The 19729-nt window shown below is 40.6% G+C and overlaps 1 protein-coding gene across 4 annotated transcripts in view; it reads left to right on the top strand.

Moving 5' to 3' along the window:
* Senp2 (SUMO specific peptidase 2) overlaps window positions 1-17809 on the top strand; it is a 43167-nt gene extending 25358 nt beyond the window's left edge. For all 4 annotated transcript variants that reach the window (XM_051191195.1, XM_051191196.1, XM_051191197.1 and 1 more), the window contains exons 11-17: window positions 543-716; window positions 2273-2404; window positions 4036-4239; window positions 4938-5017; window positions 13360-13444; window positions 14534-14629; window positions 16530-17809. In XM_051191195.1, coding sequence (XP_051047152.1) covers window positions 543-716; window positions 2273-2404; window positions 4036-4239; window positions 4938-5017; window positions 13360-13444; window positions 14534-14629; window positions 16530-16592 — 834 coding nt within the window. In that variant the 3' untranslated portion in view covers window positions 16593-17809. The remainder of the gene's footprint in view (window positions 1-542; window positions 717-2272; window positions 2405-4035; window positions 4240-4937; window positions 5018-13359; window positions 13445-14533; window positions 14630-16529) is intronic.
* Window positions 17810-19729: the final 1920 nt, after the last annotated feature.

Here is a 19729-nt window from a genome sequence, read left to right on the forward strand (position 1 = left end):
ACTGAAAATGCTTTCCTTCCTAGTCCCTGAAGAATGGTGGTGAGTGGTTCAGTTTGCAATTGATATGCCCTGTGGGTCTTTGTTTAACTGTGTAGCTTCCGCTCACCCTTGCCAGGGCAGACAACTGGCTGATTCTGTTTTACGGTTGGGAGAGTTGCTAATTCTCATACATTCTCTCTCTCTCTCTCTCTTTCTCTCTCTCAAGTTAATGCCAGAATTTGACATTTTCCTTAATTTTGTAAACCTTATTATAAAAAATCACATACATGAAAAATAAGCAGACCCAAAGTCTGTGCATCTCGGTGAACCATACAGTTAGAAGGCACTTGGAATAGAGGCTGTGTGGCTTCACAGTGCCTTGTCATTCTCACTACCAAATATGTTTTTATGCACTTATTTACCACCCAAAATGACAATCTGACAGTTAAAACTGGAAAAAGTCAGCTTTATATCTTCTTTTCTAATGTGTGCAGCATCTGTGTAGAGTGTATTGTATGTATGTGCAAGTCAAGCATGTCAATGTTGAAACTCTTTTTGGTCAGACAAGGGGACACCAGTTGGAGCCTGATCTATCGGAAGAAGTGTCTGCCAGGCTTCGCCTTGGAAGTGGGAGCAATGGCTTACTCAGGAGGAAGGTATCAGGACTCGAGGCAAAGGAAAAGAACTTCCCAAGCCGAGAGAAGGAGAGGAGAACAGATCTCTTTGAACTTACAGAGGTATAGTTCCTGTGTGGATCAGAATAAGGCACTACCCTCTTTTAGGCCCGCCAGTTTCTCTAAACTCATTTTGAGGAGTTTCTTCCCCACATAAGGAGTGAATATGTGAAGTTCTCAAAAAACAAAAACAAAATTGGATTCCAGGTCTATTTACATTGCTACATTGACCATTTGTAGTCTGTATGAAGGTTCTTGGTGGACAACCAAGTATACTTGGTTTTGGGTTTTTGGGTTTTTTTCTCTTTGAAACTGGGTCTGGTTCTTAGCTGGGTGTTCTGGAACTCATGGCAATCGTCTTGCTATAATTGTGAGCATGTGCTGTCACGTCTGCCTGTAATTGATTGTTTTCCTACCCTACACATGTTTTGAGTTTTAAAATGTGGTATCGAGAATGAATGTATTGAGCATTTGTGCATTTGTAAAATTAAGTTTTTCTTTTTCTTTTTCCCCCGAGACAGGGTTTCTCTGTGTAGCTTTGGAGGCTGTCTTGGAACTTGCTGTGTAGACCAGGCTGGTCTTGAACTCACAGAGATCTGCCTGCCTCTGCCTCCCAAGTTCTGGGATTAATGGTGTACACCACCAATGCCCAGCAAAATTACAGTTTTTCTAAGACATCCTTTTTTATTGATTACCATACATGAATATAGTGAAAGTTTACTAAAACACTAGGAAATGAAAGTAGTTAAAGGTTCTTATTTTAAAGGGATTCCTCATACTGGATCTTCTTCCCTTGTTACTTTGGTGCATGTGGTGTGTCTGCTTAGCAGAGATCTGTGTAGTGCCTACAGTGCACTTGTAGGCAGTTCTTGTAGTTTTCATCTCTATTGCCATGATGACATAGCTGGACACAAAGTGACTCAGGGGGAAGGGTTACCCTTTAGCTCATACTTCAGGTGTGAGTGCATGCATTCCAGCTAGCTGTGTCACATCGACAGTCCAGAGCAAAGACAGTGACACTGACTAGATGTATGACCATATGCCTGTACTCAGCTGTGCATCTTCATTCTTCTGGGTCCCAAATATCAGTTGACTTAAAATTCCCTCACAGACATGCCCACAGGGCAGCCAAATGTTAACCCTTGGCTATAATTCTTTTCTCTAGGTCCTGTTAAGCTAACTGTGACAGAGGTAGAGATATCAAGTTATAAAATAACAAAGTTATGTGAAGAGGAAAAAATAATAAATAATTTTGATTGGGTTCATAAGCTATATACATTTAACTGTATAATTCATTAAGATAATTCAAGGAAAATAGCCATTATTAAGACTGTTTTGTTTTGTTTCTGAGATGGTTTCTCTGGCTGTTCTGGAACTCACTAGATAGACTAGGCTGGCCTCTACCTCAGAGAGATCCACCTGCCTATGTCTTCTGAGTGCTGGGATAAACGGTGTGTGCTACCACCGCTCAGCTTTAGGCTGTTTTATAGTTGTAAATGTAAATGTTGTTACACTGCAGTGTAATAGATCTTGAATAGTGGATTTTCTCAGAAATCAGTCTGAGGCTTATGTTACCTGATAGTGGTTCTATGCTAACCCATCTGGACCTTCTAATTCAGGACATGGAAAAGGAGATCAGTAATGCCCTCGGCCATGGTCCACCAGATGAGATCCTGAGCAGCGCTTTTAAATTGCGAATTACTCGGGGAGATATCCAGACCTTAAAGAACTATCAGTGGCTCAATGATGAGGTCAGTTCTTCTGTTTCTGCTTTGACTGTCATTCTACTGACTAGAATCAATGTGACTTCTACCTAGTTAAGAGGGGCTGGGGAAGCAACTTCAGTTTCTGTTTTGCTGCCTTTTTTCTTCAGTGCCGGGGATTGAACTAAGGGTTTCCCACATTAGACAAGCAAGTGGTCTACACTGAGCTATAGCTATATCCTCTGCCCTCTTTGTCTTTCCTTTACTATTTATTTTGAGGTAAGTTTCCACTAAGTTGTCCAAACTGGCCTTATGTTCCTTCCATAAATCAAGACAGGTCTTGAACCCACTAGCACTAGGTGTTCTTTGTTTTGTTTGTTGTTTCTTCTTTCTGGAAATTGAACCTAGGACCTTATGCAGTCACTCTCCCACTGAGTTGTGCATCACCTGATTAGTAATATGTAAGGCAAAACATCTCATTAAAAATGTATTGGGGTGGGTGTGGTGGCACACACTTTTTACTACCTGGAGAACTCAGGAGGCAGAGGCAAGGAGATTTCTTGAGTTCGAAGCCAGCCTGGTCTATATAGCAAGTTCTAGGCCACCCAGAGCTATATAGTGAGACTTCGTCCTCTCCCTCAGCCCCCTAAAAAGGTATTGCCCACAGTTTTGATGACTACAAAGCCTAGCCTCAATGCCTACAGCATCACTGTCTGCTGTTGGTACAATGATGGGGAGTGGGGCTGGACCCTCACATGGGAAGGGGGGGCAGTGCGTCTCTCTCCTTTCAGTGTCTTTATAAGAGTGGTCTCATCTGTGGGTAGGGTGCTTGAGCATTAGGGTCCTGTATAAGTGTTTAGAGAGAGGACAGCAGTGATGATGCAGCAGGTAGAGTGCCTGCTGCTCTTCCAAAGGCCCTCGTTTAGTTCCCAGCACCCACATCCTTTGACTTAACAGCCTGACTCCAGCTACAGAGGATCTTATCTCTCTGGCCTCCATGGGAACCTACACTCAATGTGCATTTGCTGTCTATATCAGTACTTACTCTGCAAAAACTGGCTTAGTTCTTACTACTTTTTCAGTTAACCCAACTGCTCTGTTCTTGAATTTTCTCATTTACTCCATTTTCCTATGTCACAAGCCTAGTTACATGAAAATACTGTCATTTGTAAATGTAATTTAAATGTAAATATGCTTAACATTTTTGAAAACTACTTTATATTTGAAGAAATTATATTGGTCAAAAGTTTCATAAATATTTTGGCATTTCTCCTTCCAGGAAATATATCTGAATTAAGGTATATTTTGGATGCAAGTGCTATAGTGAATAGTTCATTTTTCTGTGTAACGGTTGCACATACCTTTTCATTATTACATTGAAATGTGATTCATATGCTTCAAAATTATAATCACATGACTTGCTGGTTCTCTTGTATGGGGATGGCCCAGTACTGGGAAGTGAATCCAGTATTGAATCTTACATGTCCTAGGCAAGCACTTCTGTTGAGCTCAGTCTGTAGCCTTCATCTTGCTTTGTGTGTTCATTTGTACTGCAGTTGTTTTCTGACCTTTTCATGGACTGTCCTTTCTTTAAGCATCTCACTTTCTGATTTAGGTAGGAATTTCATATTTTAATGTATTTGCCATGTTCCAAATGTTAATCTTTTGGTATTTTTCAGGTCATTAATTTTTACATGAATCTTTTAGTGGAAAGGAGTAAGAAGCAAGGCTATCCAGCACTTCATGCATTCAGTACATTCTTCTACCCTAAATTAAAGTCTGGGGGTTACCAGGCAGTGAAAAGATGGACCAAAGGGGTAAATCTCTTTGAACAAGAACTTGTTCTGGTACCTATTCATCGGAAGGTGCATTGGAGCCTGGTGGTGAGTGAGAGGGTTAATTGCTGGAGCTTGGGTAAAGACTCCTCATTCTGTTCCTCTCTCCTTCCCCTTCTTTCTTCTCCCTTCCTCACCTCCATTCTTTCCCTGACCTTCTCTTCTCCTTCCTTTCTCCTTTTCTCCCCCCCCCCTCCTGTGTCCCCACTTCTTTCCTTTCTTGTCTTGGGAGATCAATCCCTGAACCCATAAGAAAGGACTCTACTTCTAATTATACCCCTAGTGTAGATGTCTGCTCAACAACATAGGTGGCTGTCACTCTTCCAGTGACTGAAAGGCCAACAGTGTGAGAGGCAAGCTCTGCAGAGTTCTAAGCATTGGGTTCAGCTTGATAGCTACAGACGTGCTTTGAGGAGGAAAGGTGCAGGTGCAGAATCCCATGCCAGGAGGATCACTGATGCCTGATGGGTAGCTTCTAGGCCTTTGTATAGGAATCTCAAACAGTCTGGGATATTTTATAACTTTAACTAAAAGTTCCTAAATCTGTTCAATATTGCTACATGATAAAAATCTTTAAAATGCTACTATTGCTGTTTACAATGTTGCTGGCATTGGTATGGAAGCACATGCTGTGATCCTAGTACTTAGGGAGGAAGCTGAGAGAGGAGGAGCTGGTGTTTACCCAGGCTGGGTTCAAACAACAAAAAAGGATGTCTGTCTAAGGACTTTTGCCTTTTCCCATATAGGTGATGGACCTAAGAAAAAAGTGTCTTAAATATCTGGATTCTATGGGACAGAAAGGCCACAGGATCTGTGAGATTCTTCTGTAAGTAAAGTCCAAAAGTCTCACTGCAGTGCTGTTTTCCTCCATTGGATAATCTCTCTTCTGTTTAATCCTATCTTCACACATAATTATGACGTAATATGTCATGATAGGAAGTGTTTCTCTTCAGGACTTCCGTTAAATCCACCTTTTTGTCTAAAACAAACCTAGGAACTGATCTCAGCTGAGAGTTTCTGTTTGCTAGATCCTGGAAGGCAACTTTGCAGGTATTTCATTGTCAGGTGTATCCTCTAGAATCCTAACTGGAATTACACTTCCATGAAATTTAAACTGTTAGCCAGATAGTTTTGGCCTGTGATCCTAAAGTTAGCTTGTGTCTCTGTATTTTCTGAGAGTGGGGCTCATTTCATAGAACTTGGATATTTAATTTATAAAGTGTTTGGTTTGTGAAAGCAAGTATTCCACATACAGTAGTTCCTGTTGTGGTCAGGAGTATGTTTCCCGTGAGCAGCTACAGCTACAGGCAGTACAGAACCAACCTGTGTCAGAGTATGAAAGTTTATGTTTTCCCATGTGTCAGGAACCTCCTTTGCATTGTTATTTTTGTCTTTACGGGCCATTATTAAGTAAAACAATTGTTACTTTTACATAAATATTCTGCTATCCTTATAGTCTGCTAATAGGACAGGAAGTACATATAGATGGATGGTATAGAGCGGGTTCTAAACATTCCCCACTTCTCTTTTCATCTGGGAAATTTCTGTGTGTTCCTAGGTACGTAAGTATGTAAAGTAGGATACCATCAAACATTTTCTAATAAAAAGTGGGTCCTGGGGATTGAACTTAAGTGGTCAGGGTTGGCAGCACCTCCTACCTTTACTCCCTGAGCCATTTTGATGATTGCAGTTTTTTTTTTTTTCCCTCTTCCAATACAAGGTTTCTCTGTGTAGCCTTGGCTGTCTTGGAACTCGTTCTGTAGACCAGGCTGGCCTGAAACTCACAGTGATCTACCTGTCTGTGCCTCCTGAGTGCTGGGATTGAGGGTGTGCATCACCCAGCCCAAACAGCAGTTTTTAAAATCAGACATCCTAACATAATACAACCCAGAGATATATTCATTTGAAACTTTTATGCTGGATAGAAAAGCAGTAAAAGTCTGTTTTCTATAATTAGACAAATTTGTTTCTATAGGAGCAGGAAACTACAGTAAAAGCAACGGAGTTGATAATGTACAGTAGTCTTCAGTCTGAGGTGAGGTGTTTCAGTCAGCATTGGTTAAGAAAGTACCTCCATAAGATCAGGCTGTAGGCAAGTCTATAGGGCGTGTATTGATTAGTGATTGATAGGGGAGGGTTCAGCCAATTGTGGGTGGTGTCTTCCCTGATGTGGTGGTCCTGCGTTCTATAAGAATGAAGGCTGAGTAAGCTGGTAAGCAGCATCCTTCCATGGTCTCTGCATCAGCCTCCAAGTTCCTGCCCTCTTTGAGTTCCTGTCCTGGCTTCCTTTAGTGATGAAGTACAGTGTGGAAGTGTAAGCCAGATGAACTCTTTCCTCCCCAAGCTGCTTTTTCGTGGTGTTTTGTCACATCAGTGACAACCTACAGTTGATGTCTTTGAAACTTTTGGCAGCTACATATGCAACTCCTGCTTTTAACTTTAGTAAGGATGGACAGACATACTACATTCATTTTACAAAGAATTGTTATTGAGATAGTCCATTGTCTTAAAGGTACAGTACCACCCCACCCCATCCCCAGTAGCTTGACCATGTTCCAGAAGAAAGCCATATATATCCAAAAGTTTATCGGTAGCACAAACTGGGTATGATGGTTTTGTTTATTTTAATAAAAAAGGACACAAAGTTGGGAGAGTAGGAAAAGAGAGGATGGATCTGGGAGAACTTGCTGGAAGCAAGTGAATATTGCTGTGCCTGCTCAGGGGGTTGGGGGAGGGCTAGCTACTGCGGAGGGTATTGAGATTGATAATACAGGACTCTTGCTTGATGTTAAGAAGACTCTTATTAATTTTATTTTACTCTGGGGGCTGGCTTATATACCCTGGCACCAGATGGAGGAGGGGGAAGCGGAGGGGGGTGGTTAGTCATCTCAGGTTCCAAGGACTGGTTAGGGCGCTTGTAGGGGGCCCCAACTCAAGGTTGCGGAGAACAAAGGCACACCTTGCCTCAGTAAGCCTGTTTTTTTCTTTTCCTGAGGTTATAGCTGCCTGCCCTGAGGGCAGCAGGGGAAATTTTTAGCCAAGGTCTTAATTCCTACAAATATGATCAAAATAGTATGAAATTGTCAAAAAACTAATAAAAAGAAGTTATTAACAAAAGCTCAGTTTTTCTTTTAACAATTTAGTGTAGATCTTTTATTTATGGTTAGCTTAGATAAAAGTATAGAGGAGAAATATTTAATAGACACTAAATAGTTTATAGTATATAGTATAGTTTATAGTATCCTTACAGTATTTATTATGAAAGATGTTAAATTGTAAACACATGTTGTCTCCTGCTTAGAGATTTCCTAGTAAAATCACACAGTATGCTTTTCTACATAAAGCCTGAAGGGTACCTCCCAGGAGTGGTATATATAGCTGGAAGTATTATTTTTAGCAGCTTGAGAAAGCTCCACACTCATGTCCATAGTGGCTATACCAGTTTACATTTCTACCAACAGTTGATTATGCCTGCTTTCCTTGCATACACACCAACATTTGTTGTCATTTGTCTCTTACCACAGCCATTCTGAGTGTGGTGAGGTCTCAGAATAGTTTTAATAATGTTGAACACTTCTTAGGTGCGTACTAACCATTTGTCTTCTTTTGAGAACAATCTGTTCAGTTCATTCTAATAATTGGCTTTTCTCAGAGTGTAGATCCTTGATTTCCTTGTATCTTCTAGAAACAGATCCTCTGAATATTATTCTCTCATTCTGTAGGCTCTTTCTTCACTCAGTCGACAGCTTCCTTTCCTCTACAAAAGCTTTTTAATTCCATGAGACCACTCTTGTGGATGTTTGACCTTATTTCCTGAGCAGTTCAACTCCTGTTTAGTAAGTCTTTACCTATTCCTGTAGCTTACAGTATACTCCTTTCTTTGCTAACAGTTTCAGAGTTTCCAGTCTTAGGTTGTAGCCTTAAATCCACTTGGAATTGATTTTTGTGCGGGTGAGAGATGGAAGGGTTTAGTTGCATTTTTTTGTGGGTACATAGCCAGTTTTCTCAATACCATTTGTTGAAGATGCTGTCTATTGTGTGTATTTTGGGCATCTCTGTCAAAACTCAAGTGTCTGAAGTTGCATGGGTTCCCTATTGTATCCCATTCAGTCACTGAATCTGTTTTTCCATCAGTACCATGCTGTTTTTATTAGTATAGATCTGTAATATAACTTCAAATAAGGTTTGGTTTTTCTTTAGTATTGCTTTTTTTGGTGTGGTGTGAGGTGGGTGGAGTTTGGTTTTTTCAAGACAGGGTTTTTCTGTGTGACAGTCCTGGCTGTCCTGAAACTCACTCTGTAGACCAGGCTGGCCTTGAAGTCACAGAGATCCACCTGCCTCTGCCTCCTGAATGCTGGGATTAAAGATGTGTGCCACCGCTGCCCTGTCTATATTGGGTTTTATAAGATATTATTTTCATAATAGTGATTCTTCGGATCCATGAACATGCTTCCATGCTTTACATCTTCTAGTGTCTTGATTTTATTTATTTTTTTCTTGAGTGTTTTGAAGTTTTCATTTTAGAGATCTTTCATATCCTTGGTTAGGTTTATTCCAAGGTACTTTTTTCTTTTTTTTGAGACTGTTACAAATTAGATTGCTTCCAAAATTTCAATTTCTTTGTCATTGATGTATAGGAAGGACTTGTGTGTCACTTTTGTATCCTGTCACTGAATGTGTATCAGTTCTAAATTTTCTGGTGGTGTCTTTAGGGACTCCTATGTATAAAATCATAGCATCTGCAGGATGGGCCTCCTTTGGCATCCTCCGTTGCTGTTTGTATCCTTTTATGTGTTTCCCTTGTCTTGCTCCAGTAAGGCTTCCAGTACTGAGTAGGAGTGGAAAAGTTTGACACTCTGTCTTGTTCCTTATTTTGGTGGGAATGCTTTGTGTGTCTCCTCATTTTCTATCATGTTGGGTGTAGGCTATCTTATGTAGACTTTATTGTATTATGATCTTTTTCCCCCTAATCCAAGTTTTTCAGAATCTTTAACATGAAGGAGTGTTGGGTTTTGTCAGAGCTTTTTACATCAGGATGTACTTGGGGTTTCTGTCCTTGGTTCCATTGGTGTAACTTAGAACATTTACTGGTTGACACATGTTGCATTTCTGTATCTGTGGTCAAGTTGCACCACCAAGTTCATCATGATGAATGATTTTTTGATTTGTTCTTGGATTCAGTTTGCAAGTGTTTAGTTTAAATTAATCAGAGAAATGAACTTGTTCGTCCCCTTACCCCACCCCCATGTCTTTATCTGTCTTTGGTTTGGACGTGCTCTTTTGTATGGCGTGGCTTGAGGAGCATTGGAAGGTTTTATAAATGTCACCATGACCTATCTGGGCCTGGACTGCTTTTTGTTGGAGAGCTTTAATTGCTTGCCACTTATGTCCTACTGCATGGTACAGATCTTTTTAAACTATTCATCTCATCTTGGTTCAGTTTTGATAAGCCATATCATCTAGAAAATCGTTTTTCTTTTTGCTTTTCTAGCTTAGTGGAATATAGATTTTCAACAGAAGACCTGGAGTTTTGTATAAGTTTTATTTTCTTGTTTTAGTTTGATGTGAATGGTTGTTTTGCCTGAATGTATGTATGTGCACCATGTTTGTGCAGTACCCAAGGAGGCCAGAAGAGGGCTTCAGGTCCCTGGGATTAGACTGAGACACAGTTGGGAGCTGCCATGTGGGTGTTCAGAATTGAACCCAGGTCCTAGGGAAAAGCAGCCAATGCTTTTACCCACTGAGCTGTCCATCTGTAGCCTCCAGATCTGATGTTTTTAATTTCAATGGCATCTGGTGTGATGGCTCCTTTTCACCTCTAATTATCTGAGTTGGTGTCTCTTAGACAGGGTTTCTCTCTGGCTGTCTTAGAACTCACTCTGTAGACCAGGCTGGCCTAAAACTCACAGAGATCTGCCTGCCTCTGCCTCCCAAGTGTTGGGATTACCAACATGCACCACTACTGTCTGGCAGTGTCTTCTCTGTTTTGGTTAGTTTGGTTAAGGGACTGTCAATTTTGTTTATCTTTTTCAAAGAACCAACTCTTTTTTTTTTTTTTTTTTTAAATTGCGTATACAGTGTTCTGCCTACAGGCAGAAGAGGGCACCAAATCTCATTACAGATGGTTGTTTCAATGATCATTGTATTTCTTTTCATTTCTATCATTAATTTCTGGACTGATCATAATGATTTCTTTCTGTCTACTTACTTGAGGTTTGACTTACTCCTTTTTTTCCCCCCAAAGAAACCTTTAAGGTGAATTCAGTTAGTTACCTGAAAGGTCTTTGATTTCTTCATCAGCATTCAGAGCTATAAACTTCCCTAAAGGGCTGCTTTCATTGTGTCCCAGAGGTTTGGGAACATTATCTTCTTTGTCATTCGGTTCTGAGGATGTTTTTATTTTCTTTAGGACCCATTCACCGTTCAGTAGCATACATCAGTGAGTGTATGCATTAGGGTCTCTCTTGATGTTCATTTGTATATATAGTCCATTGTGATGAAATATAAGCAATTACCTCAGTTTTCCTATATTTGTTAAGACTAAACTTGGTTATCAAATTCCTGTCATTTTATTAGGTTTGTAGTTTTTGGGGTTTTCCTTTCTTAGTATTTAATTCTAGCATGATTCATCTGTTCTGCGGCCTTATGGGTAGATTTCTTTTTTTTTTTTTTTTTTTTTTTTCCTCTTTAGTCGGGATCACTTTAACTGTCTTCTGCAGAGTTGGCTTGGCATGGTCATAAATTATCAGGTTTTTAAAAATTTTTTTCTTTGAATTATGGTAGGTAACTGTGCCTATATATATTACTCCACATTGGCAGGTAACTTTTAAAACTTGAAATCCATCATCACTAAGCCCTTCTGGATTTTAACGTTTGTTGATTAGTCAGTGGTATTAAGGCTGCCCTTTGACTGGTGTTCCTCTTGCTTCCCACTGTCAGTCTACTTCATGTTGTGTCTAGCATTCTAACTGTGACATGACCAGGGAGGGCCTTTCCTGGTCTATGGATCCTAAATCCCTCCTGTATCTAGGCTGGCATTTGTTTTCTTAACTCTAGGAAACTTTGTTGTGATTCTTTTGGAAATGCTTTCTATGCCTTTCGAATGAGATCTGTCCTTCTGTGTAATAACCGTGAATTGGATCTTTTCAGAGTGCTGTGTATCTTGGACTTCCCACCAGCACCTTTCATTTTATCTCTCTCCTTGTTGGATTGTTTCTACTTCCTCTCCTGACACTTTCAGTTTTACATTTTGACTTGCCATGTCTTATGTCCAGCGTTTCAGGTCGCCTTTCTCCAGTGTCTTTGTTATGACTCTTTCATAACATCTATCGCCTTTATTTTGTTTGTGTCCTTGACCATATTTGTAACCATGATCTTGAGTTCTCTAGGGTTTCACCTAACTCACTCTCTCTCACTACATGCCATTACTGTATGGTTAGTCATTTCTAGAGGAGCTAGGCTGTCTTGGTGTTTTCCTGTTCCTTGTACTGCTTTGGGATTTACACATCTGATGTTATGCCTTTGCTTGCTTACTTGATTTTTTTTTTAATTTAATTTTGTTTTGTTTGTTTTTGTTGGTGTGTTCTTTGTTTTTTTGGTTTTTGGGTTTTTTTGAAACAAGAGTCTCTCTACATAGTCCCAGCTGCCCTAGAACTAGGATGGCATCAGACTCACAAATCAGCCTGCTTCTACCTCCCAAATTCTGGGATTAAAGGCCTGCGCCATCACACCCAGCTGGTTTCTCTTTAATCAGCTGTATTCTTTCAGTTAAGTATTGGCAGTGTTTATATAGGTAGGACTTGGATGTGGTAGAGTTGAATGTGTGGTTCAGAAAATGGCTCCTCAGCCTGGGAGCACCAGGTGCCTGATCTGAGTAAGTTCTGTGTTATCCCCAGGGGATATTAACTAGGAGAGCACCCACAGCTGCTTGGTATTGCCACTGTGCAGGTGTCATGCTCACCTTCAATATAGACCTGTAGATTTAATAACTTACAGGATAAACAACTGGGGATAATGTGGAGTGTATTCAGATCTTAGTCAATCAGACTAATGGCAGAGGAGTAAGGTGAGGAAGGGGTACTAGATGGGCTTGGGGAAAATCAGGGTGGGTAAAGTAAAAATGGAAGGGAGTGTTGGAGTGTTGTAGTAGGTAAAAGAGGAGGGAATATGGTTAAGAAAAGAGGGGGAGTAAACGAAACACAGTTGAAAAGAACAGTACAGAATGCCTTTGGGGGGTGGGGCTGGAGAGATGGCTCCGTAGTTATGAGCATTGACTCTCAATTCCCAGCACCCACACGGCAGCTCACAACTGTCTATAACTCTAAGCTCTGACACCCTCATACAGACATACATGCCAGAGTTGAAATTAAATCATAGAAAACAAAGAGGTAAAATAAATGCTATTGGAGCGAATTGCTCACCACTATACTGAATTGAAAGGTGAAGTTCTCAGATTTTGCTGGCTCTAGTTAAAGTTACATGTGGTGCTGTGTGGAAGAGTGTACTGTACTTGGGGCTCTGGCCTGTCAGGAACTAGAGTTCCCGGCCCTTTGCTGGTAGTTCCCTTGGCCTGATGTACCCCACTGTGACCTTTTCTGGTGCTTCAGGTTGGTGCAGGCCTTCCCTGCAGTTTCTGCTGCTCCCTCCTGGGCAGCTCATTAGGCAGACCAGCATGCTTGTGGAGAGGCCTCCAGCTGGGCTCTGCCACTTAGCTTTCCCATCTGCTTCTCCATCCAGCCCTCCCTGGCTTAGTGAGTTCCTTTACAGAGCTGTCTCTTTCAGGGTAAGAAAGAGCTCTTGTTTCGAGACAGTCTTGTTACATACCCAGAGTCAAGCATGGACTCCTCCTGCCTCAGCCTCCTGAGTGCTAGCATTAAAGACTACCACAAGCAGTACTTTTCCATAGAATATAGGGTGAATTCTTGATTGTGTGTAGTAGAGCTGGTCTAAAGAACTAAAAAAAACACATTTGGTAATTGAGTGTCTGTTTCATGTAAAATTTTCACTAGAAGGAAAACCTAAAAATAAAAGATATAATTACATTTCTAAAAATAGATCCAGATTTGAGAATGTGACAACCCTCCTGAATATCACCGCCCTTTTTCATCACAGTGGGTAGTCTCCTAGGCCTTTATTGATACATTCATTATTTGTTTTTGTTTTCTTTAGTCAGTATTTGCAGGATGAAAGTAAGACCAAAAGAAATACAGATCTCAATCTCTTAGAGTGGACCCACTACAGCATGAAGCCACATGTAAGTGATGCTTGTCTGTGTTTCTTACTAAAGATTGAATTTACAGTCTTGTGGATACAACCTTAATCTTTGAGGCTTATATTTAAGTTGCCTATTTCTGAACCTAAAGCTATCAGTATAACCAAGATAGGCCCTGGAGTACTGTGAGAACAAAGGCAGGCAGACCCATGACTGTGCAAACTATTGCTTATGGTCTTTGTGGACAGAAGCATGGCACAAAATGGCAGTAGGCCTAATGGCTACCTCTGATTGGCTCAGAAGGGTAGGTCACAGTAGAAAAGACCTCATCTAGCCAGAATTTATCTAGTTTTTCTCAAGCTAATATCCGAGACTAAAGGCACGTTCTGTGTATTCACGGTGTCAAAGTCTGGTCCTACAGCTCCCATACATATCACTCCAGTGGCTTTACCTGCCAGAGTATTCTAGGAAAGAGTATGCTGGTAAAACTGACCAGGTTCAACTCAGGTTTAGTTAGGGTCACTGTTCAAGATGGCCGCAGTCATGTCAAGCCAAGATTGGGATGATACAGGCCTGGACACACAGCTTTTCTATGTGGGCTTACCTTTTGATGTTCTTAGAGCCGCTTGTTCCTAGTTGTGTTTCTGCCTCAGGAACATGACTGCTTAAAGAGTGATCCTGGTTAGTTAAAACCTGAGATCATTTTCTCATCTCACTTGAAACTCTAGGGATCCTAAGCAGTTGTCTATGTAACACTAAGACCATGTAACCTCTGCAGTGCTGAAGTAGATTCTTGTATCTCCAGCATATTTAAAGTTTATAGTAATCTTAAATAATCCTCACTAGTAGTCTTGCAACGAATCAGATGCTGTTCCTTTTCCTATCCCTCATGTTAGATGGGCTCTGTTTAGCCTAGGACTCTCATGTGCTTTACTGCTTTCTTCTGTGACATGTTTCTGTAGGGCCTCATACTGTGTTATGATTAGGGTTTTTATACCATAAAGAATAAGGGTGATTGTGTTTGTGCATCTGTGTTTGTGCAACACCACATTTATCTACAATGATGTTTAGAAAGAGACTAAGGAATGTATATGTAATATTTTACCTCTTCCCCCTTTCTTTGTGTTTTAGGAGATTCCTCAACAGTTGAATGGGAGTGATTGTGGAATGTTTACTTGTAAATATGCAGATTATATTTCTAGGGACAAACCTATCACATTTACTCAGGTGAGTCCAAGCTTGTTGTCCTGCACTTAACTTGTTATTGCACTTTGGCAGTATGTGGCACACTTCAGGCTCAGACAGACAGACTATTGCTAAGAACTTTAGGTAAGGCCCCACTCAGAGTCAGTGGTGCACATGCTCATCATAGGGTGTATTCTTGGACTTGGTCAAGAATTCTTGATGACCACTGGGATAATTTGCTTATCCTTGAAGTCCATTTTTTGATTGGTTCATGTATTAACTGTTTTAGCTAAAGGGAGCATGTGAGAATAGATGACAGCCAGGGGAAGGCAGGTCTAAGATAGAAGCACAAGTGAGCGATGCTCTCCTTTCTGAAAATTGTCATATACAGAGGAAATCCAAGTGCATTGGGAAGCTTAAATGTCTGCTTGAGTTAACCCCAATTAGAAAGACTTCTCTTCCATGGACCCTTGTTTGATAGCTCCTGTATGCTAAGCAAACTGTTGATTGAGTAGTACAACTAAATGCTTTGGAAGAACATGAAGTTCCTAGCTTTCTGATCTTAAGAGAATACATTCACTATTGATTATTAGAGTAAAAGTAACACTTTACTGAGGTTTATAAGAATTGTGTTTTTGAGAGACACAAGGTCTCCTGTTCTACAGGAGCTGGCCTGGAAATCATTATGTAGCCTAGGATGATTTTGGTACTACTCCTATCTCTGCTTCCTAATTGCTATGATTATAAGTGCATGCCACTGTGCATATTAGGTAAATAGTCTACTGAGCCCTTGGATGTCTTGAACTATTTAAAATAACATAAGAACCATGTGTAAGGCTGTGCATGGTGGCACATGCCTCTAATCTCAGCACTAGGAAGACAGAGAAAGACCTCTGAGGGTCTCTGTGAGTTTTGGGTCAGACTGGTTTGTATAGTGAGTGCCAGGCCAACCAGGACTACAACACAGTAAGAGACCTTGTTCTCCCGGCTCCTCCCAAGTAAAATTGTGTGATCATGTATTAAGATTATTGACACACACATCCTCTGGAAACTAAGTAGTGTGTAATAGAGCTCCACCTGTGTATAACAATGCACCACAAATAGGTCAAAGGTGGGAACTTAAATATTATTTATTTATTTAGATTTTTCAAGAGGGGTTCTCTGTGTGGCCCTGGCTGTCTTGGAACTCTGTAGAGAGATCAGGATCTCTATAGAGATCCACCTATCTCTGCCTCCTGAGTGCTGGAACTAAATATATGTGTTGCCACTGCCTAGTTTTTTTGAAACCAGGGCCTCATAATTACTAGGCAATACCTCTACCAGCAAACCATTACCTTCATGCTTTAAGATCACTTTCTAAACATAAAACATAAAAGTGATTTTTAAAAAAAAAAAAACGTTCACTTAGAATGCAGAAAAGTTTACTATGCAGCTGCTCGGATATTCTCTTTTTGGTACTTTTTCTTTTTTTAAAACTGTTTTTATCATTGTCCCTGTAGTATATAATTCTGTATTCAGCTTTGGTTTTTTTTAACTTGTAAGTGCATATGTATTCACATGTAATCATACACTAATATATGAATGTAGACTGGGTGTGGGGCACTTGTAGTTCTAGAACTGGGGAGGCTGAGGCAGGGGAAGCTTGTGACCATAGTCAACTTAGGCTGTTTATTTAGCAAGACCTTCTCAAGCAAACACACACTTTTGTCAAATATGGCAACACATCTTAGCACTGGAGGTGTAGGTGGGATGATCAGGATGAGGTGGTCGTCTTAATTAAAAATAGATCCCATTGTGCTTCAGAAGTCCATATGTGATGTAACATGGTCAAGCAGGTGGACATGTGCATCCTGAGTTATTTATGTTATGACACAGAACGGCTGTCTGCTGTAATAGTGTGCACAGAAGTGTATAATACTGTTGTTTGTGGGATATTTTTCAGCACCAGATGCCTCTCTTCCGTAAGAAGATGGTGTGGGAAATCCTTCATCAGCAGTTGCTGTGACAATGCCCTGACCTGGGCCTTCTGCTGCTGGTGGTTCTTTAATGGATGTTTCCATATACCTCATGCATTATGGGTTAAAAAGTCCCCATGTCATTTCTGTTCTCTCACAGGTACTAGCTATCACGAGTGCATGAAGGCCTCTCCACAGTAGCCCTGACTTGAGGTGTGGAGGGGCTGTTTGCAACCCTGTTTGTAAGGCTGTGCCTGCTCAGAGCCCTGGACTGTTCATCCCATACAAGAACAAATGCTAATTAATGTTTTTTGTTTTAAAGAGTTATTTCCATATGAATGTGGGAAATGCAGGATTTGTTCTATGAATTGTTTTTTCTGTATATTTGTTCACATGTATTCATTCACTCATTTGCAAACATTGGGCAGTGCCCTTTTCTCACTGCTCTTTTATAATTAACTATAAATAATTTGTTTGAAATATTTATTTCTGAGAAGAATGTTAATCAAACTGCCACTTCCTGCTGCAGAGGGACACATCAGCAGGGAGAGGAGGGGGTGTCACCAGCTTCTCTAATGCTGGAGTAGGAACTGCCAACATGAAGTTAAGGTTCTCTCTTTTGAGACTTGAAAACGCCAGAAGAAATGACGATGCTGTGTTGTAGGGATCCGGCTGCCTTTTAGAGAGTCTGATGCTATGACACAGGCACAGTTCATGGAAATATGTCCAAGGAACGAGGTCTGTGCATCCTCAGAACAGCACATGCTTATCTTAGAGACTTTCTTTTCTAGAACTGAAGTAGCTTGGCTTCCTCTCGAAACTGGATTCAAAGTAACTGTGACCATAAATGTTTCATCCTAGGTGTGGTTGAGTATGAACCTCACAATGGTAAAAGGGCTGGCCTGAACTGTCTATTTCAGAAGATGCTCCTCAATTTAAGCCTATTTTTCCTCAGAGTTTTTTTTTTTTAATATATATATATATATATATATATATAACTGAAATTAAGTTCTTGGCTCATTAGCATGCCCTATCCCAGTTCCACTGAGCCTCTGAGAAAGATTTAGTACTTGGCTGAGGTTGCCTGTTTTACAGTCATCTATTTTGCATATGAAAGTTTGTATTTAACTTTTTTGTTCATTAAAAATCTTACAGATGTGGTTATGCATTTTTAATTTCAGAAAGTTGGTCAGAGCAAATTTTGCAAGATCTAGTGCCTAGTGTTGCTTTTATGATGTAATAAAAGACCGTCTGGCAGAACCTAGAATATGCTGATAATTTCTCCTCTCTCCTCAGCTTCAGCCTTCCAAACTTGTTCTGGTACAAAAAGAAGGGTAAACTTAGAAAAGCTGTGCACTTGTTAGAAAAGTCCATACCTGCCCTTTGGAATCCTGGTGGTGGTCAGAGGTGGTAGCTTCAGAAACCTGTTTTCTCTGAGACTTGAAAGTGGCTTTGGTATGGGAGCTGGTCCTGTGATGTGATTGAAATGGTTGAGCCTACCCACCAAGACCAAGTGGCCTGGCCAGACCTGAGAGCATGTGGTTCAGTGATTCAGGGGTGAGCTGTAATAGTAGTAAGTACATCTTAAAGGAATTAAGGGCCTTGGATAAGGTTCGTTTGTGTTGCCAAGTCCCTCTTGGATGGTGATTCGTTCTCCACCCATCAAGCACAGTGAGTGACACTGTGCTTGATGGGGTGCTCCAGGGCCATCCTCTTGAGATTGCCATGGTGAGCTCTTGAGCCACTCTCTTAGTACAGAACAGCAAACTAGAGAGGTGGGTCATCGGTTAAGACCAGAAGTCAGAAGCTGCTCACATCTATGATGCCAATTCTGAGAGAACAGGAGTAATGGAGGCCAACTGACCCTTCTTAACACACATCCACCCATGTGCATACACCACAGATGCAGAGAAATCTATACAGAACATAGTAAAATAGGTGAGTACAAATGGTAAGCTACAGTTGTACTACTCTCCCTACACTCCTATATCCAAGCTAAGGCACCACAGGGCATAGTTCTTTAGGCACTGCCATGTTTCCCTTGGTATTAGGAAGTGTTTGGGCAACAGAACTGTTACAGTCAAACATGAAAAAAATAAAAATAGGTGCTAAAAGCAGCTATTGGTGTAACCAGTCAGCAAAATTAAAGCCAGTGATTGTGTCTGTGTGAAATTTCAATTTTGGGGCCTGAAAAAAATGTTGCATTCATTGTTCTGTTTAGCTCATAGTCTCCCTGAAAAAGTGTAAACTTTAAGAAATATAGTGTTGGTGACTTCTCTTTCTACAGTCTAATGCTTTGTGCTTTACCTCGGGTTGAGGTTGGGGAAAGCTGTCTAACCATCTCTGCAGAACATCCCCCCCCCCCCTTCTTTCCCAAGTCCTGAACACACTTGGGGACTGTCAAGGGGACAGTAAGTATTCACCTACACTGAGAGAGGTTATACATTGTGCTGGGGCCTCATGTGGGTATGAGGCGTCTTCTTGAAGGTACAGTAAACAAACCCCAAGTACATAAAATACAGTAGTATTTAATTCCATATTGTTTAAATGACTTTGTGAACTAATTTCGAGAAGACTGCCATATCTTAAGTTTTTAGGACTTAATTGTAAGGTGAAGATAGAGCCGGCTTACTGATTTTTATTAATATACACAAGGATGATTTTGGTGTGTTGGAATAGATATTAATTTTACCTATTTACCACTAAATCTCTTAAGTGGCTTTTAGATTTTGTATTGAAACTCACTAATATTTTATGCTATGATCAATAGACAACATGTACACAATTATTTTGTGAAATCAACATTTGCTTTTTTGGGCTGGAGGAATGGCCCAGCAGTTAAGAGTACTTGATGTTTTTGTAGAGGACCATAAAGTTTAATTCCAGCATCCACATTACAATGGCCTTTAATTCTAGTTCCAGGGAATCCAATACCCTCTTCTAGGTTCTGGACTGTTCTCAAGCCTACTGCAATCCTTTTGCCTCAGCCTCCTGAGTGCTGGGATCACAGGCATATACAACTATTCCTAGCTTAATAATGCCTAGCATCTTTCAAATGTAGCTATTGACTCCTATGGAACTTTACAGGAAACAGGAGACTGCCAAAACAACATACAATTCTTGGGGACATGTGTTTCAAATATATAAAGCTCTAGCACCCTGCTACAAATACACACACAATCTTAGG

This window comes from Phodopus roborovskii, unplaced genomic scaffold (genome assembly GCF_943737965.1).
Source record: "Phodopus roborovskii unplaced genomic scaffold, PHOROB, whole genome shotgun sequence".
Taxonomy (NCBI): domain Eukaryota; kingdom Metazoa; phylum Chordata; class Mammalia; order Rodentia; family Cricetidae; genus Phodopus; species Phodopus roborovskii.